The 20,394-nt window shown below is 46.9% G+C and overlaps 1 protein-coding gene across 1 annotated transcript in view; it reads right to left on the bottom strand.

Moving 5' to 3' along the window:
• Positions 1-20,394, bottom strand: part of PRPF19 (pre-mRNA processing factor 19) — a 96,121-nt gene that overhangs the window by 50,071 nt on the left and 25,656 nt on the right. Inside the window, exons 5-9 of the mRNA XM_073563140.1 lie at positions 6,654-6,724; positions 6,510-6,572; positions 6,375-6,416; positions 3,935-4,009; positions 2,183-2,258 (exon numbers count right to left, since the gene is read on the bottom strand). Of these exons, the coding sequence (XP_073419241.1) occupies positions 2,183-2,258; positions 3,935-4,009; positions 6,375-6,416; positions 6,510-6,572; positions 6,654-6,724 (327 nt within the window). The remainder of the gene's footprint in view (positions 1-2,182; positions 2,259-3,934; positions 4,010-6,374; positions 6,417-6,509; positions 6,573-6,653; positions 6,725-20,394) is intronic.

Raw genomic sequence — 20,394 nt, 5'->3', positions numbered from 1 at the left:
GGAGTCAGGAAAATTGAGGAGTCGGAGGTTTGGCTTAGCCCTGGTACAGACGTCAACTTTAGAATGAAACGTATGTATGGTGCTCTAATTGTAGAGAACAATATAATCTAAAGCGAACAAAGCACGGCACTCACAACACAAGCTATGGATTGACTAGGCCTTAATGATAAAAATGACTTGTGGAAATGTACCATTTTGCTTCTCTGTGCATTAGAGCTTTATGATAATACACATCTGTGAAAGGAAGTGGGACCTGCTCTAAACCGGCAAAACAAAGTGCCCCTTTATCTGAATCATGTTTATTCAGATGTATTGATCCATTACCAGTTTCAACAGATTTTAAATTCTCACTAAATATTTTGCTCATGGTACCTATTGTAACGGGGTTTACCCAGGCTGGGGTACCTCTTTCAGTACCACCCCGTGTTTTCGGAGGTCCGCTCTGCGTTGGCTGGAGTCTGAATGAATGACGCTGGCTGGAATTCCTTGATTACATGGGCGCATATAAAAGATCACTGCTTCTCCACGTATTTCCAGTCTGACAACACTTTACTCAAAGGACACAGAATATATCACACAGATACAGAGGGCAGGCCAATATAAAAGCGGCAGGCCAGACATGCATTACAAAAGCCGCAGGTGGCCAGAGCCTGCCGATGTTTACTGTGGGAATTACAAAGGTGGGGGGAGGGCGGACAAAAGGAGAATATCGTGTCCCCTCTGCCCAGGGGCGCAGCCTGTGGGCTGATGCATTAGGGACGTGCATCTCACATAGAACCTATTATACATACATATAACTGCACAACATATTCTGGGTGCTAAGTGGTTCTGTAACACATAACACCTATGATCTTACTAATGTAAAAAAATTTTTTTACACGGCCAAAAAGATCACATATCTTACTTTTACAAATAATGAAGTGCCGTACTTTATGTTCTGTACCTCCTGTTCTGAAATGACGGCCAATAAGACCAAAATTACAGTTATGAGCAGTGTCCACACTTAAAGTTGCCTGAAGCAATAGAGTGTTTTAGCCTTTTATTAACCAAGTTAAAAGATCCCACCCGCAAGACATGTGCCTGATCTCTGTAGAGCCAGTTTTGATGAGGTAGAGTTGAGTTCCCTTTAGCTGTGTAATTGAGCAGGGAAAGTGGGCACCATATTATAGCCTGAAAAGGAGCTGGTTACATGAAAGCTACAATTATGTCAAGAGTAGAAGAGTTGAAAAAGAATTAGGTGACCCTACAGCAAGAAGGCCATGGAGAAGTGAATGTCTCTCCATGTCTCCTTTTCTTACGAGGTAGGGCTGGTAACAGTGGGGTAACGCAACACTGTTCTCCCTCCTTTAAAGGTAATAGGGTGACGTCTTTCCAACCCAAAAGGGAAAGGGGAAAAATAAAATATACCTGCAAAAGCAAGCAAGTCTGTCTCCATTGGCTACTAAACTAAAACGGATTAACTTCAGGAGGGATTTATTTGGCAGGAGAAGTACTAGACTAATTATACCTGGCAGCCATTAGCTCATGATACGGTGTAATACAATGGCATGGACACATCCTAAGAATCAACATAATCAGAAGTGTATACGAGTGCCATTTTGTCAACAATAAAAAGGAGTGCAGTGTCTGATTTTATTAATAGGAAATCCAGGAAAAGGCCAACACACTTTGAAGTCTATACCTTCTCAGAGATTTTTTTTTTTTTTTTTTTTTACTTTTTCAAGTCTCAAAAAAATATAGTGGCACATGTCAGCTCAGGTCAATACAGAGGTATTCTCTCCTAGAAACAATGCTTTAGGGTATGTGCACACGGTGCGGATTCTGCTGCGGATCCGCAGCAGATTTAGGTGCGTTGTACAGTACCATTGTTTTCAATGGTAAACTGTAAAACGCTGTGCACATGCTGCGGTTTTTTCCGCACGGTTTTGCTGCTGTTTACAATCCACAGCATGTCAATTCGTTAGTACAGAAACGCTGCAGTTTCACACCTCATCCATTATGAGGTGTGAAACCGCAGGGCAAAACCACAGGCAAAACCGCAGATAAACCGCAGGACTTTAGTCCTGCGGATTTATCTGCGGTTTTCACTACAAAATCCACAGAGGCAAAAAATTCTGGGTGCACATACCCTTATAGAATGAACAATGCAGTATTTATGGCCTTAGAAATATGGATTCCTCACCTGTAAGGGTTTTGTTTGTATCTGTTGGACACAGATCCAAAGCCAAGATGCCAGGAACACTTGCACTGTGTAAACCCTGAAAAAAATAAATATGGATGAAAAAGATTAGTGTTATTAGTAATTTGGTATTTACGAACACAATGACAGCACTACAGGTAGAGGGGGAGTCTACTAACTGGGATATTAGAGAAGAAATGGTAAATACTACAGGACGCAATTTTTCACATTTGCATGGCATAGATGCCTAACCCCCTTTCCAACATCGGGCGTAAATTTAACATGCGATTCTGGCGATGACTGGGATCACCGACTGCCCATCGGTGATCGCGGGTCACCGATGGGTCGGCATGACGATCAGAGGTCTTCTGCAGACCTCTATGGTTGTCAATGCCAGATTGCTATGAGCATCGCCTGGTGATCGGTGCGCATAGAAAGTCAGCAATTCTGCTACATACAGGTGACCTGATCTTCATCTGAATGTAGCAGAGCCCATCGGGTTATGGCAGCTTTAAGTCTCCCATGGAGACTATTGAAGCATGCCAAAGGTAAAAAAAAAAAAAAAAAAAAAAAAAAAAAAAAAAAAAAAAAAAAAGTTTTTAAAGATATTAAGAAAAATATAAAAAGTTCAAATCACCCCCCCTTTCAAATAAGACAAAAAAAAAAAAAACAAAACATACACATATCTGGTATTGCCACGTTCAGAATCGCCCGATTAATATAAAAAGAATTAAACTGATCGCTAAACTGTGTAATGAGAAAAAAAATTTAAAACCGCCACAATTGTAATTTTTTGGTCGCCGCAACATTGCCTTAAAATGCAATAACGGGTGAGTAAAATATCACATCTGCACCAAAATGGTATCATTAAAGGTATGTGCACACGTTGCGGATTCGCCTGCGGATTTGCAGCGGATTTGGCCCTGCAGATACGCAGCAGTTTTCCAGGGGATGTACCGTACTATCTTATCCTATGGAAAACAAAAACCGCTGAGCACATGCTGCGAAAAATTCAGCGCGGAAACACAGCGATTTATTTTCCACAGCATGTCAATTCTTTGTGCGAATTTTGCAGCGTTTTTACACCTATTCCATTCTAGGAATCCGCAAATGTAAAAACGCAGGTGAAATCTGCACTAAATCTGCAGGTAAAATGCAGGCATTTTGACCTGCGGATTCTGCAGATTCCGCACAGAAAAATCTGCACCCAAATAAGCCCTCACCCAACCTGAGATCATGAAAAATGAAGTCGCAATGGGTATCTGAAATTGGTGCATTTTTTTTAAACAAATTTTGGAATTTCTAAGGCTAGTTTCACACTAGTGTTCTTGGGTGCAGCGAAGGGCCGCCGCTTCGCTCCGCCCCGGCCGCGCCCCCTCCAGTCAGCTCCTCCTAGGATCGCTCCCTGCATCAGGGCGCTGGTAACTAACGCACACATCGGGATTCTAAGGGACGCAAGTCCCTTGGATACCCGATGTGTACGTTAGTTACCAGCTGATTGCTGGTCTCCCGCCTGTCACACACAGCGATGCGTGCTGGCCAGCGGGAGACCAACGACCAAAGAAAAGTCCAGGGCTTTCCTACAGCTTTCAGCGATACCGGCAGGGGGGCCGATCGCTGTCTCACACAGCGATCTCGCTGGTGAGATCGCTGTTGTGTCACAAAACTTGTGACTCAGCAGCGATCTCGCTAGCGAGATCGCTGTGTGTGACGGGGCCCTAAAAGTCAAAGATCATGAAGGGGTTAGACACTTACCACATGAGAAGAGACTTGATGATATTTGCTGAGCTCCTCAGGCTTGACCAGATCCTCTGGGACTGTCTTACCACGCTGGAAAAATTAAAATAATTTGTGTACAAAAATTATTTAGCTATACACGTGTGGGGCGCTTATAAAGCCCTTCATGCTGTTGTACATTTGACAACTTTTATTTTTTTTAAACTTGTCTGTTGCTTGTCTAACTCCAATTGTCTCAATAAAAATTGTTATTTGTTATACAGTTTGTGGTGATCCTTACATTTACATGCTACTTTTACCTCTTATTTTTTGGCATGTGGATGGTGATCCCACATATTTACTCATTGGTAGTGTCCTCAGTTTTTTGTGTCTTGAGCCCTTGAACCCTCAGTAGTGAGGCAGTGCTGTGACGTTGGAGTTGTGAAGACAGGGAAATTGAGGAGTCGGAAGCTTGGCTTACCGAATCCACAGCCCAGCTCATCAGACAAATCTGCTTATTTCACATATTGGACTGATCATTCTCAAGTCATGTGTAAAACTTGTAAACTCTATTCAGTGAAGACAGAGTTTGAAAAGAACCAACCAACCGCCATTTCCATTGTCAGTCCTGGGAAAAGCACCAACTGCAACCTCCTAGCTCCATACTGGGAAATATCCAACTGCCACCTCCTATCTCAGTAATGGAAAATATCCAACTGAAGTCTATCTCAGTACTGGGAAAATCTATGGAGAGGAGAGGTGGACATTGAGGAGCAACAGGTAGACAAAGACATTCTGCTGTAAGCTCTATACAACCAACTGCCATCTCGGAAAGGCTTCATTCACACATCAGTACTTGTATGGCAAAACCAGGAGCGTCTCCATAACACAGAACAGGTGCAATCTTTCTATTAGGCCGGGGTCACACTTGCCAGTGCAATGTGAGAAACTCGCAAGTCTCTCGCATCAATACCCGGCACTGCAGGGTATTGATGCAAGAGACTCTCTCAAGTTTCTTGCATTACACTCGAAAGTGTGACCCCGGCCTTTACTTTTCCTCTGATTGATATACTCCTGAATTTGGCTTTGAAGTACAGATGCAAAATACAAAACAAATACGGCCATGTGAAGGAGGACTAATGGGAAGGTCTGTATGAAAAAGTAAAACTTAAACAGAATTTTGTTTATTAATATTTCACTACGCTTTTTTTTTTTTTTTAAATTTCATGGTAAAAGGAGTATAATCACTCAAAACGACAACTCGCTCCGTGAAAAAAATAAAAAGGCCCTCATACAGAAAAATAAAGTTAAGGCTCTAAAAAGTGGAAGGAAAAAAATGAAAACACAAAACCATAACATTTGAAAGTTAAATACATTTACACTTTAATAACAAAGGAACGTGCAAAGAAAAATAAAGAAAGCAATTTATGCTAAAATAAATATATCAGGTTAAACTTTAACACTATCCCCAAAAGCTACTTTCTGAGTCCTATTACATTCTAACAAACAGAACTGACGGGGCATTATACAAAGAAATACGGATGCATTGCAGTGCATTATATGTGTAACCAATATCATTAAAGGTTAACATTTCCTAGTGGAACTAGAAGTATAACAGAATAAAATAAAGGGGAAAAATAAAAACGAAAAATAAACCGGTTTGAAGAAAAAGGCAGTTTACATACACAAAAATAAATACACAACTGATATCAGTCACGCAACTCCCCAGAATAATATAAGGCTAGCATTGCTGAATTTTATTCTCGTGCACCCATAAAATGGTAGTCAAATCATCATGCAAAAACAAGCCTGTAAACCGCTGTGTAGGTAACTTTTTTTTAATAAATAAATAGCTGGAGCCTGAAGATGTTAAGATCTTTCTTAACCTCACATTGGAACGGATAAGATTCCTGTGGAACTTAGAGGTTCCCTAACTCACATTTTAATTGCGGCTAGATTAACTCTAGCGGCTAAATGGAAAGATCAGAATGTACCTACTATTAGAGAAGTGGTTGAAAGAATTAACGTAAATTGTCAACATGAATTATCTTTGGCTCAGTCCTTAGCAATTAAGAATAGAATATCCTGGATATGGGATCCCTGGTTAGACAGTCCTATGTCCACCTCATGTCATTGAGACAGGACAAGAATTAGAAAAGTAATGGTGAAATCTCCAGCTCCTATGTGACCATGTACATGTTAAGATTGGGTGCAATTATGGCGTAACAGTTCATATTGCCTCCTTGTCCAATACATTATGTTTACTGCTTAATATTGAAAAGTTAACATACAATACATGATTACTTGATGGAAAAAGAGATCACAGCGCTATTGCTATATTGCACAGATATCCTCTGCTAGTTATGTGGTTCCGCCAACCATGCTGGCAGGTGGCTGTTTGTATTGAATTTTGAAAACTTAAAAAATTCTTGGAATATAAAAAAAAAAAAAAAAAAAAAAAAAAAGGATCTTTCCTTACCTTCTTACGCTCCGTCGTGAGCACTGTTGCTTTGTCCTGAAGCTGAATAAAGATGAAAATATAAAATCATAAGCACAAAAAAGCAACCATTACTGTACACGATTTTGATTAACCAACAGTTTCAGATACATTTACCTTTTGTATGATTTCTGTTGACATTCCCACCAGTTCTCCCAAATCCATTGCCTCTGCTGAACCCTACAAGGGAAAAAATGCTGCTCAGAAATGATGCAGTCACATAAGGGGCACAAATACCTACATTAGCACATATACACTTACTGCTACACCTGCTTGCAGTGTAGGGTTGGTCTGCACAGAAATACCAGCTTGTGGTTTTAGGGTAGCCAAAGCTATAAAAACAAGAAGGGAAAAATAAATTAAAAAGTGGCATATCCAACATTCATTTTGCATCATCTAAATGACCCCTTCACCCCCGAACCTGTTTTCACCTGACCCTTCCAAACTTTACAAATATGATCACTGTCACTTTTGTCAGAGACACCGCACTGAACTTGCTCACTGAGCCAGTGCGCGTGTCCTGAGTAAAGCGAACAGTGCTCAAAGCTACCTGTGGAGCGGGCAGCAACCGAATAGATGCGTACTTCAGAGCCGCAGGACCTGAAGCACGTGACTGCTAGAGGCGTGGCCTAAACTCCACAGAGCTAGGAGCTGCAAGACAATTCCTAGCAGAGTAACTGCGAGACAAAGTTACCAAGGGCATAGACAGGGAGAATAGTCAGGACGTAGCCAATGAGTCACAAACAGATAGCTGCAAGGTACCAAAGGGGGCGAGCAGAGAGTAGTCAGGTCACAGGCAATGATTCATACACAGATAACAACGCAGTACAAAATCAACAGGCAAACTCACAACGGGAAACAGAGCCGGGTCAGAACCATATAAACAAGCTATAGCAACAAACAGGCACACGGGGGTCAGCACACTAGGCCAAAGGCAAAAGTATAACTGGCAGGGATTGAAGCTACCCAGGGGTTTATGAAGCTCTCCCAGAACCAGAAAGAGGCCACAATCATTAACCCCAAGTGTGCAGGTCAAAACCTGCACAGAGCTCCAGACATTAACCCCTGGTGTGCAGCTCAAAAACCTGCACTGGGATCTTGACAAATTTATGTGGTAATAACTATGGAACGCTGTAACAGATCCCAGTAATTATGAGATTGTTGTACTTCACCGTTGTGGTAAATTTTTGCTTGATACGATTTGAGGTAATTTATGAAAATATTACACTTTTTTTTGGGAAAATTTTCCTTATTTTCAAACTTTGAATTTGTATGCCTTTTATCCTTCTAGGTTCTGAAGAGAAAAAAAAAAATATCAGAAATTCCCACACTCAATCCCACAACAGGGCATTCAGAGGGGTCAATTTAGGTGTCCCTCCATTCGTAAACCCTAAATCTGTGGGTGTACCCTGAGGTATTGTCTAAATTTTAGCTTCCCTTGAAAATAAGCAGAGATTCATCTATACAGGTGTCCCTTTGGGGGCTGTATGCCTCAGCAAATTTTTGGCTGAAGTAGTCAACTTCAACTATCGCGCAACTTTTTAGACTATCAAAGTTTGTATCGTCTTGAGGTGGACTCTGCACATCACTATAAAGCTAAAAAAAATTTGATTCAAATTGTGTCCTTGTCATGGTAATACTGAATACCAGTGTCCTGTACAGTATTATCAAAGATCTGATTTTCTGACTATGCCATATGCAGCACAATGTCCCAAAATGACAGCATGTCTGATGGATTTAAAAAGAGTCCATATGACGTATGAAGAAGTAGGATTTTAGGTGAAACACTGATTGGCAAATTTGTCTGGGCCTCCATAAGACTTATTATAACCTAAATGAAGACTCTCTTGAAACAAAGTCAATGGTCAGTGAAGCCTGTAGCGTCAAACTGGATTCCTGAGCTGCCATGAAGTCAGCAATAAAAGGATGATAATTTTCTTGGGGGGGGTGTGGGGGGGTGGGAAGTGGACTCTATACAGGATCAATTGCTGAAGGAGGTGCACAAATCCTAGGGTGCTTTGCTGGGGGTCCCTCCTCACTAGATGAAGATGAAAGTAACATTTTCCTCACTGCCTGAATCTGTGCCAGAGGCAAAGAGAGCGTATGCTTCCTATGCTTAAATAGCATCTGCCTAATAGGTCATTTTTATTTTTTTCTTCTAAACACATGGGATGTGTGTACGTGGAGCTTTTACACATGTATTGCATTAAGAGTGTATAAAGGCTGACACTATGCAAAACAAGAAAATTAGCTCCTCCCCGGCAGTATACACCCACCGACAGGCACCGAGCACCTCAGTTGGTGAAAAAGCAGTAGGAGAAGCAACGAGAAAACTCTAAACATATGTACCAACCCAACAAGGGACTCCAAGACCCAACACGGTACAACTTAAACAGGGAGGGTGCTGTGTCCCCCAATGAAGGCTCCAAGAAAGAGATTTTACGGTAAGAACCAAAAATCCATCTTTCTTTATCACCTTATTGGGGGACACAGATTACCATGGGACGTTCCAAAGCAGTCCCAAGGGTGGGAACAGCAAAAAAAGGAACGAAAGAATCGGAAAAAGGCTTAGGTCGGCCGGTGAGCCGCCGCCTGCAGAACCTTCCTACCAACAACTGCATCAGACGAGGCCTGGGTATGAACCCTGTAGAACCTCGCAAAGGTGTGCAAGGACAACCAGGTTGCGGCCTTGCAAATTTGCATGGCCGAAGCCTGGTGACGAACAGCCCACGAAGCCGCCACAGCCCGGGTGGAGTGAGCTCTTACCCCCGGAGGGGACAGTTTTTCCTGAAGTCGGTACGCTTCCAGAATGGTAGAACGAATCCAACGAGCGATCGTGGATTTGGATGCCGGAAGTCCTTTCTGGCGACCTTCAGAGATGACCAGCAAGGAATCAGACTGACGAAAGGAAGAGGTCCTGGCGAGATAAACACGCAGGGCTCTAACTACGTCCAGATTAGTTTAAGATTAACACACTGGCGCCAGTCCACTTGGACAGAGAAGGTAGGTCCACTATTCCCAGATGCAGCTGGTGAATAACAGGCTCTGTGCTGGTGCCTGTTTAAAAGAGCTAAAGCTGATAAGAAAAGAAATACACCGCGCTATGCTGGGAACTGAAAAAAATATAATATAACTGAGTACTTACTTGCTGGTATGTGAAAAAAATCACGTGGTGGTGGATGTATAGCAGTATTCTGAGACTATTCACCTTGTCATAGATGTATATATTTGGATGCCAAAACTGCTGAATAGATAATATAGGGTTAAATGGGGGTGAGCCCGTTAGTATGTTACAGAGGGAAAAAAAAATAAAAAAAAAAATAAAAAAAAATAAAAAAATAAAATATGAACTAATCTTGATTTACTCACTTAAGGAAATCAGAACCATATAAAATATATGCTGTAAATGTAGCCAATGCCAAATATTAAGATTGGAATGTTGCAGCCTTCAGAAACAGGCTGCAACATTCCAATCTTAATATTTGACAAGGTGAATAGTCTCAGAATACTGCTATACATCCACCACCACGTGATTTTTTCACACACCAGCAAGTAAGTACTCAGTTATATTATATTTTTTTCAGTTCCCAGCATAGCGCGGTGTATTTCTTTTCTTATCTAACTACGTCCAGTTTGTGGAGAGACTTCTCAAGCGGATGAGAGGGAGCCGGACAAAGATGGGAGAGTGATATCCTCATTGATATGGAAAGAGGAAACCACCTTTGGAAGAAAAGAAGGAACGGGCCTGAGGACGACCTTATCCTGATGGAGAATCAGGTAAGGGGAACGACATGACAAGGCCGCCAATTCAGAAACTCTTCTGATGGATGTAATGGCAATCAAAAAGGTGTCCTTCCACGAGAGAAGGGACAAAGGAATGTCCTGGATAGGCTCGAACGGCGCCTTCTGGAGAGCGCTAAGAACGAGATTGAGATCCCACGGGTCTATCGGCGAATGATGAGGAGGAGCCACATGGGAGACCCCTTGGAGAAAAGTTTTGACCTGTGGTAGAGAAGCTATCTCTCTTTGGAAGAGGATAGAGAGAGCGGAAACCTGGCCCTTGAGCGTACTGAGGGACAGACCCGCTTCTAAACCAGACTGAAGAAACCCAAGGATAGATGGGATAGAAAAGGACATTGGGAAGACTTTTTTTATCATCGCACCAATGGAAAAACGCCTTCCAGTACCTATGGTAGATGCGGGAAGAGGCTGGTTTCCTGGCTCTGATCATAGGTCGAATAACCTGACTGGACAAACCTGATTCCTTCAGGATTGCGGTCTCAACGGCCATGCCGTCAAACTCAGAGACTGAGAATTCTCGTGGTAAAGGGGGCTTTGCGAGAGAAGGTCTGGACGGTCTGGAAGCCTCCAGGGGACGTCCGCGAGCATGTTGACCAGTTCCGCGTACCAAGGCCGTCTTGGCCAATCTGGAGCGACAAGAATCACTGGTACGCCTTCTGATTTTATCTTTTTGACCACTCGTGGGATCAAGGCCAGAGGCGGGAACAGATATGGAAGTTGAAACTGGGACCACGGAATCACCAGAGCGTCGCACGCGATGGCCAGAGGGTCCCTGGACCTGGCTACGAACCGCGGCACTCTGTGGTTCATCCGAGATGCCATGAGATCGACATCCGGGGTACCCCAACGGTGGCATATCTGATCGAAGACTGTGGGGTGCAGGGACCATTCGCCGGACGCTAGGCCCTGACGACTCAGAAAGTCGGCTGCCCAATTTTCCACCCCTGGAATATGAACGGCGGAGATTGCCGGAACGTAACGTTCTGCCCAGCGGAATATCTTGGCCACTTCCGACATTACTTGCTTGCTGCGCGTGCCCCCTGATGGTTTATGTATGCTACGGCCGTGGCGTTGTCCGACTGAATACGGACCGGCTTGCCGGAGAGGAGAGGCTGCCAGTGAAGAAGGGCCAGGAAGATTGCTCTGATCTCCAGAAGATTGATTGAGAGGAGAGTCTCCTGTGGGTTCCAGCGTCCTTGGGCCGCTTTCTGATGGAACACGGCTCCCCATCCCAGAAGACTGGCATCGGTGGTGATGACTTGCCACCGAGGCGGAAGGAAGGACCTCCCTTGGAGAACTGACGCCGGCAGTAACCACCAAGTGAGAGATTGCCTCACTCTGAGAGGGAGCCGAATAGGACGGTCCAAGGACATCGTGGTCTTGTCCCAGGCTGAAAGCAGAGACAGCTGGAGGGGGAGAAGATGAAACTGCGCAAAGGGCACTGCTTCCATGGAAGCCACCATTTTGCCCAGAACCTTCATGCAGGACCGAATGGGAATGGGAGATGGCCTCTTGAGAATTCTGATGCCCTTGGAAAGAGCCGCAATCTTTTCCCTCGGAAGAAACACTCGGGCTAGCTCCGTGTCGAATTCCATGCCCAGAAAGGTCAGACGCTGAGTGGGGATCAGAATGGACTTCTCCCTGTTGACTTGCCAACCGAGGCGGCCGAGAGTGTCCAGAGTGATCTGAAGACTCTGGAGGCAGTCCTGACGAGACGAGCCCTTGATCAAAAGATCGTCCAGATAAGGAATGATGAGAATCCCTCTGGAGCGAAGGATGGCCATGACAGTTGCCATCACCTTCATGAAAACACGGGGCGCTGAAGCTAGGCCGAAAGGAAGAACCGTGAACTGATAGTGGTTTCCCTGAACCGCAAAACAAAGATACTTCTGATGTTGCACACAAACCGGAATGTGCAGATAGGCGTCCCGAATGTCCACAGAGCAGAGGAATTCCCCGGGCTCCATGGAGGCAATCACCGACCGAAGAGACTCCATTTTGAAATGAAGAATCTTCACGTGGCAATTGAGCAACTTGAGGTCCAGAATTGGACGAAGGGAGCCGTCTTTCTTCAGGACTACGAAGAGATTTGAGTAAAACCCGGAAAACCGTTCGTTTGAGGGAACGGGAACAATCACTCCGGCGGAAAGAAGGGAGGCAATGGCCTGGAGAAACCCCAGAGTCTGGGACCGCTGTCGCGGAGGCCGAGACCGGAAAAAACGTCTGTTCGGGGGAGAAGCAAATTCGATCTTGTAGCCGGATGCGACAATTTCTCTTACTCAAGCGTCGACAACAGACAGCCAAGCATCCACGAAAAAGGAAAGTCTGCCTCCCACCCTGGAAGAACTTCCAGGTGGGGGGTGACCCGTCACTTGGAAGAAAACCTGCCGTAACTGGTGCCTGAAGCCCTGGAATATTGTCCTATAGATCTCCAGCGGGGAGCTGGTTTGTAGGATGACTTTTTCTTCCTCGCTCTCTAGTGGCCGATGAGCGATCCTGCTGACCAGATCTGTCCGTGGACGAGAAGGGCCGAAAGGGCCTAAACGGGCGAAAACCCCTTCTATTAAGGAAACGTCGAGGGTGAGACTGGGGAAGAGAGGTGCTTTTACCACCAGTGGCATCGGAGATCAGCTGGTCCAGCTTGGCTCCAAAGAGTCTAGAACCGTGGAATGGTAGATTAGTAAGGAACTTTTTTGAAGTGGTATCCGCATTCCATGACTTTAGCCAAAGAACTCGGCGTATAGCTACTATGTTGCTATTTGCCCTGGCCACGCACCCGGCTGCATCCAAGGAGGCGGCTAAAAGGTATTTACCCGCATGGTTAATCTGATCTGCAAGATCTGCCAACTCGTCCTGAGGAGCTGTTGCCAATATGCCCCTGCGAAGGATTTTTGCCCAAGCGGATATGACTTTCGCTACCCAGGCTGATGCGAAAATAGGACAGAGGCGCCGGATGCCTAAAAAATTGACTTAGCCAGAGATTCGATCTGCCTGTCCGTAGGATCTTTAAAGCGATGCCCCATCTGGTAGGGATAGCACCGTTCTGGAGGCTATCCGGGAAACCGGGGGATCCACCTCAGGAGCCTTGGCCCATTTTGTGAGCAGGTCTGCCTCAAAAGGGTACAACACGTCTAAGTACTTGCGGCCTGAGAAACGTTGCTCAGGGCGCTCCCAGTGTTTGGCCAAAGTAGTATCGAAGACTTTGTGATTGGGAAAGGTCCGAGACAGAGGTCTTGCTCGTTTAAGGAGTACAGAGCATTCCTGAGGGGGAGCCTTGTCCTGCTTAATTTTAAGGGTTTGAAAAATAGGCGAAATGAGACTATTGACTATGTCCCGCGTTTTAGAAACATTGTCTGCCTCTGAACTCGATTCCGACTGAGAGTCATCGCCAGACCTGGAGTCGCCATCGGAGGAAGGAGAATGCAATCTGACAGGCTCAGAGGGACCCTGCGAGCTAGAGGACGAGGTAGACAGAGCCCGCTTCCTAGAGCTCCTGCTTTGTCTGTCTCTAGGAAGGTCGCGGTCAGGAGCGGACGACTCACCCCAAGAGGCGGTCGGCGCGCAGGTGGCAGTAGACAGCTGTGGAAGTCGTTCCAAGACCTGGACCAGTGACTGGGAAACCTTAGTCAAGTCAGAGACCGACTGAGACATTACAATGGCCCACTCCGGGGGAGGTTGAGCGTCCTCGGCCCGAGACTCTGCGTGCTCCTGGGATGCAGACATAGCGGAAGGACTGCAGGACGGGCAAAAGGGGGACGGGCGACCCAAAGCCCACTTCTTCTTACAGCGCGCATAGGCGTAATGAGTAGCGGTGGGCCTGAAGCAGAGATCCCTTGAAGGATTGGGCATAAGTAAAAATGCGTTGAGAGACCGCAATAGGTCGTGCGAAAAACTGCAGAGGGGAGCTAATTAGCACCACAGTGTAGAGCCTACCCAGATTCAGATGAGCAGCCGAATGCTGAAGTGTCCCCCAAACAGCGCAGGAAGAGAGATGAGGAACCAGGAAACACCCGATTAGGAAGGAGGGGCGGAGCTTTGCAGCCGTGCCGCGATTGGAGAAAGGCGGAGGAGGCTGGAGTAACAAAGCGAAAGGAGCCCTGTGATGGTGTAGAAAAGGGCGCGCAGGAAAGCGCGCTCAGAACAGAGGAGAAGCGCGCTGAGGCGCCCGAACGAAAGTGAAACTGACCCGGACTCCGGACGCCGCAGCCCCGCACTGCCTGAACCGGTAAAGCCACTCCGGGGGGGGGGGCGATATAAGCGCCGGTATGATACTGCGCTGATGGCGACGACTTCCCCTATGCTCACTGACCTGTCCCCCTCTCACCGGAAAGGAGACGGGCAGCTGAGAGGCCGGCGCGCGGCATGCAGAGGAGAAGGGGCGGGAGATTCAAATCTGGGATGCAGAGGTACGCTGGCTGGCAGGCAGCTGGGTATGATGTGGGGCCTGGAGGGATCGTACAGGCACTTACCTGACGTCCCTGAAGAGGCTGTCACAGGGGCCCACGGCGAAAGCCACTGGGGAAGATCCTCTATGCCCACATCTTGCAGAAGACGGCGTAGACCTCCTGCGACCACCGTCTTCCTCTCAGCCCTGTCCAGAGAGAGGGGTGAGGAGGGTAATTGGCAAGGACTAGCCACCGGTCCACAGCCCCTAGCACCGGAAGGTGATAGGGCCAAAGTCCTGCCTGCGGAACTGAGAGGTGCGATGTGGGTGACACCACACTGCTCGCTCAGCCGCCTGATATAGGAAATCAGGGTGAAGCTACACCCTGTTTCCTGACGGAGAACCTGAAAAATAAAGCGAAAAAATTAAAAGGTTCGACTGGAAACCTAAAAGAAAAAAGGGATATTAAGAGCGGATCTGGGGAGATCCCGGTCCACCTCCTACAGACACTAAGCACAAATTGAGGTGCTCGGTGCCTGTCGGTGGGTGTATACTGCTGGGGAGGAGCTAATTTTCTTGTTTTGCATAGTGTCAGCCTCCTAGCAGCAGCATACACCCATGGTAATCTGTGTCCCCCAATAAGGCGATAAAGAAAAAGGAAACATTTAGGAGAACAAAAAAAATTAGAAGTAAAGAAAACTTGTATATTAAAAAAATAATAAATTAGTGACGCTCATTACACTAATGCACTACCTGTGAAGTTACTATTTTTTTCTGCAAAAGAAAAAAATCGGATGTTACCAACACTACAACATCTGCTCCTCCAATGCCCTACCTACCACCCTACATACAAAGCTACACCGTACTGTTTTTTTTCCTACAAGAATATTGGACATCATAAACACTGCACGATCCACTAGTCTACTTATAGGAGAAAAAAAAAACAAAACAGGAAAAGTCCCATGGCAACAAATGATTAGTAATACTGATCATAATACTGCGATAGCAAGAAGTGCACGTTGGTAAAGCAAAAAAAAAAAAATAAAAAAAAAAATGGAGCACCAATTCTCAGCTCAAAACGCAGTTGTGGGATAAGATGCGGGATGTGCACACGTAGAGTGCACCCAAAACAAAAGTTAATCAAAAATGCAATTGGGGAATGAGGCGAGCTAGAACAGAGATCAGGAACTGCTGCTGCAATCAAAGATCAGTCACAGAGTAGAGCACAGCAGACCGCACATAAGACTGGATGCTCTGGATCGCAGCCATTGGCCACCAATTATCTCTCACAGGTACACAGAGGGGTTATACAACAATTATACACGCCAGATCTGAGGGAAATATGGCATGCAGAACGGCATTCATTTTAAGTCAAACCTTTTGGCACCTACTGGTCAGTAACTATTGACTAGCCTATCTGTGCTAAAAGAGTTAATTAACAGATGTGACATTGCAATTACCCCATCCCTTTGGCGATTGGTGCTCTTGTATTAAATATTTTGGCACATACATTTGCTGCATTCGATTTTTTTTTCAAAACCTTATTGCTAACACTCTTTGATTGGATGGTCAAAATTGCCTGGCCAATCACCAGAATCGCCGGAGGGGATTTACAGCCCCCTGTGGCAATGTGCAGGGAAGGTCTGCTGTCAGAGACGTCCTTATTCTGTCACTGGGTATTTCAGGGTGGTGGCTGGAACTTGCAGCACCGTACATATATGGCAAATGTCACAAAGGTCTTAACAAGATGAATTTATTTCTTATCCCTGAGAAACAAGGCTCTAAAGAACCCAGTGTGAATGGAGTGGTGGTCCAGCAGGCACACCACTTCTATCATTCTTAGGCAATGTTCATATTACGTTTTAGTCTATGGTCCGTGGCTTCCTTTGAGCTTACATCTGGAAAATTACAGTCAATGTCTTCGCAAAAATGCCCAAATCCTGTGTTCCAATGCTTCAGAAGAAATCATGATTGCTTAAATGCAATATGAACATAGCATAAAAACAGGATTTTTGGTTGCTTACTGTAAAATCTGTTTCTCTGAGACTTCACTGCGGGACACAGGAACCATGGGTGTATGCTGCTGCCACTAGGAGGCTGCCATTATGCAAATAAGTTAGCTCCTCCTCCGCAGTATACACCCCACCGACTGGCGCTCGATCAGTTAGTGAGAAAGCAGTAGGAGAAGCAATAGAATAGAGAACAGACAACTCAACTGTAACCATAATACCCAAATCAAACAACAGAATTTGAACATAGGGGGGTGCTGTGTCCCCCAATGAAGGCTCCGAGAAACAGATTTTACGGTAAGCAACCAAAAATCCTGTTCTCCATCGCTTCATTGGGCGACACAGGAACCATGGGACGTCCCAAAGCAGTCCCTAGGGAGGGAAAAGCAAACTTCCATTAGGTCAGCGGACTCGCCACTGCCACCTGCAAGATCCTTCTTCCTAGGCCAAAGCATAGGTGTGGACCCTATAAAATTTTGCAAACGTGTGAACGAAGACCAGGTTGCAGTCTTACAAAGCTGCAGCGCGGAAGCCCTGTGGTGCACCACCCAGGAAGCGCCCACTGCCTTGGTGGAGCGAGCCTTAACCCCAGGAGGGGGCAATCTGTTCTTGACCCCATAAGCCTCTAAGATTGCCGATCTAATCCAGCGAGCAATAGTCGCCTTGGAGGCCGGCAGGCCTTTTTGCGCACCATCTGGGATGACGAAAAGGGAGTCAGTCTTCCGGAACGCATCAGTTCTAGCCAAATAGACCCTCGTCGCCCTGACCAGGTGTAGTTTGTTCAAGGAGCGTTCCAGGGGATGAATTGGAGCCGGGCAAAAAGAAGGTAGAACGATGTCTTCATTCAGGTGGAAAGCGGATACCACCTTGGGAAGGAAGGACGGTGGAGGCCACAGTACCACCTTATCTTTGTGGATCACCAAGAAAGGAGGTCGACAAGAAAGGGCCGCCAACTCCGAGACGCGCCGTATGGAAGTAATGGCCACGAGAAAGGCCACGTTCCATGAGAGAAAAGATAGAGAAACTTTCTTGAGAGGCTCAAAGGGGGAACCTTGTAGGCCCTCTAGGACTAGATTGAGATCCTAGGGATCCACGGGAGCTCGATACGGCGATGCTGCATGGGCTGCCCCTGCATAAATGTTTTGAGCTGCGGACAAGAGGATAGCGTCTTCTGGAAAAGAATGGAAAGCGCCGAAACTTGACCCTTTAGAGAACTAAGGGCCAGACAAGCATCAAGGCCCACCTGGAGAAATGCCAAAACCGAAGGGAGCAAAAAGGACATAGGCGGAATGCGATTGGACTCGCACCAACGAAAATAGGCCTTCCACGTTCGATAGTATATTCTGGAAGACAATGGCTTCCTAGCCCGGATCATTGTGTGAATTACCCGATCTGAAAAGCCTGACTTCTTCAGAACCGCGGTCTCAATGGCCACGCCGTCAAATTGAGCGACCGAAAATTGGGGTGGTAAATCGGACCCTGAGACAGCAGATCTGGTCTGTCTGGAAGGGTCCAAGGAGCATCCGCGAGAAGGTTGACGATGTCTGCGAACGAAGACCTTCTGGGCCAATCTGGTGCAATGAGGATGACTGGCACCCCTTCTGCCTTGATCATCTTCAACAGCTTGGGGAGAAGAGGAAGGGAAGGGAACAGATAGGGGAGCGCAAACTGTGACCAAGAAATAGTCCAAGCATCGGCGCCCACTGCGAGGGGATCGTGGGCCCTGGATACGAACCGTGGAACTTTCCTGTTCAGACGGGACGCCATAAGGTTCACGTCTGGAGTGCCCCACCGAAGGCAAATCTGATGAAGACCTCCTGATGCAGGGACCATTCCCCTGCCTCCAGGCCCTCGCGGCTGAGAAAAGCGGCGGCCCCATTTTCCACCCCGGGAATGTGTACCGCGGATATCATTGGGACTGACACCTCTGCCCAATGAAGGATCTTGGATACCTCGGCCAACGCCAAGGAACTCCGAGTCCCTCCCTGGTGGTTGACATATGCCACCGCTGTGGCATTGTCCGTCTGAATCCGAATTGGCAGACCCCTGAGCAGCTTGTCCCAATGAAGCAGGGACAGGAAAATTGCCCGTATCTCTAGGACGTTGATCGGGAGGGTAGCTTCCTGCGTTGACCAACAACCCTGGACGGTCAGATGGCGAGACACGGCACCCCAGCCGAGAAGACTTGCGTCCGTCGTCACCACTTGTCAATGTACCGGAAGGAAGGACCGACCCTGGCCGATGAGAGGTGATATTAGCCACCAATTCAGGGACAGTCTGACCCGAAACGAGAGTCAAATTGGACGATCCAGGGAGGAGACAAACCTTTTCCACTGCGACAGAATGGCCTGCTGAAGCGGTCTTGAGTGGAATTGGGCGAAGGGAGTCGCTTCCAACGTTGCAACCATCCTCCCTAGGACTCTCATGGCTGATCGGAAGGAAGTGAGACGGGGCCCTGAAGCAAGCGAACATCCCGCCGAAGAGTAACTCTCTTGTCCTCGGGAAGACCCTTGCCTGACGAGTGTCGAAAAGTATGCCTAGAAACACAAGACGTTGTGTTGGGACCAGGCAGGACTTTTTTCTGTTGATGATCCACCCGAATCGGGAAAGAGTGTCGCAAACTATGGTCAGACTTTTGAGAGCCTGGGGCAAGGACGGAGCTTTGATGAGGATGTCGTCGAGGTAAGGGAAGAGCACGAGACCTCTGATCCTCAAAATGGCCATCAACGCTGCCATGATTTTTGTAAAAACCCTGGGGGCATTGGAGAGACCGAACGGCAGGGAGACAAACTGGAAGTTCTCCTGATGGATCGCGAAGCGCAGGAATTTCCGATGACCCAGAAAGATTGCGACATGTAGATATGCATCCTGAATGTCTATGGAGCACAGGAATTCTTGTGCCTCCATGGAAGCGAATACTGAACGAAGGGACTCCATCCTGAAATGTCGCAGGCGGACCCTTTTGTTCAGTAATTTTAGATCCAGAATGGGCCGAACTGTGCCGCCTTTTTTCGCACTACGAACAGGTTTGAATAGAAACCTGTGAAGCGTGCTTTTTCTGGTACAGGAACAATCACCCCCGAACTGAGGAGAGGCGATGGCTGTAAAGAAGCCGGGAACCAAGGCGGGGTCTTTTGGGGGCCGGGATTCGAAGACTCGATCCCGAGGGCGAGAAACAAATTCTATTTTGCATCCTGAGGATACAACTTCCCTGACCCAAGCATCTTCCACCGAGGCAAGCCAGACGTCCCGGAAGGCAAGAAAGCGGCCGCCCACCTGGAGGGATGCGCCGTTTTTTTGATGCCAGTCATGTGGAGGAAGACCTTCCAGGTCTGGTCCTGGTGGAGCTACCTTGAGAGGAATGGGAGCACCAGGAAGGAGTGGGCCTGAAGGAAACTCTTTTCTATCTTGGGGCGCTTGTGGCCTCTGCTGGTGTGAAGGCGACTCTGTTGTCTTGAAGCGATGAAAGGGCCGAAAGGACTGAAACTTACGTTTCGGAGGAGGCCGACGAGGTTTTGACTGGGGAAGAAGGGAGCTTGTGCCCCCGGTGGCATCCTTAATAATTTGGTCCAGCCTGTTGCCGAATAGGCGTGATCCTTGAAACTGTAGGCTGATTAGGGACTTTTTTGAATATAAGTCCGCCTGCCAGGCCTTAAGCCAAACTGTGCGCCGAATAGCCACCAAGTTGCTAGATGCCTGAGCTGCGCAAGACGCGGCATCCAGGGAGGCAGAGACCAAATATTCGCCTGCGTGCGAAATCTGTTCGGCGAGGTCCGCCAGTTGCTCTGGCTGGTCTCCAGCCAGAATG

The sequence above is a fragment of the Dendrobates tinctorius genome, unplaced genomic scaffold, assembly GCF_039654945.1.
Source record: "Dendrobates tinctorius isolate UK_male_01 unplaced genomic scaffold, ASM3965494v1 ptg000382l, whole genome shotgun sequence".
Classification (NCBI taxonomy): domain Eukaryota; kingdom Metazoa; phylum Chordata; class Amphibia; order Anura; family Dendrobatidae; genus Dendrobates; species Dendrobates tinctorius.
The sequence above is the reverse complement of the archived record's forward strand: the minus strand, read 5'-3'. Positions and strand labels throughout refer to the sequence as shown.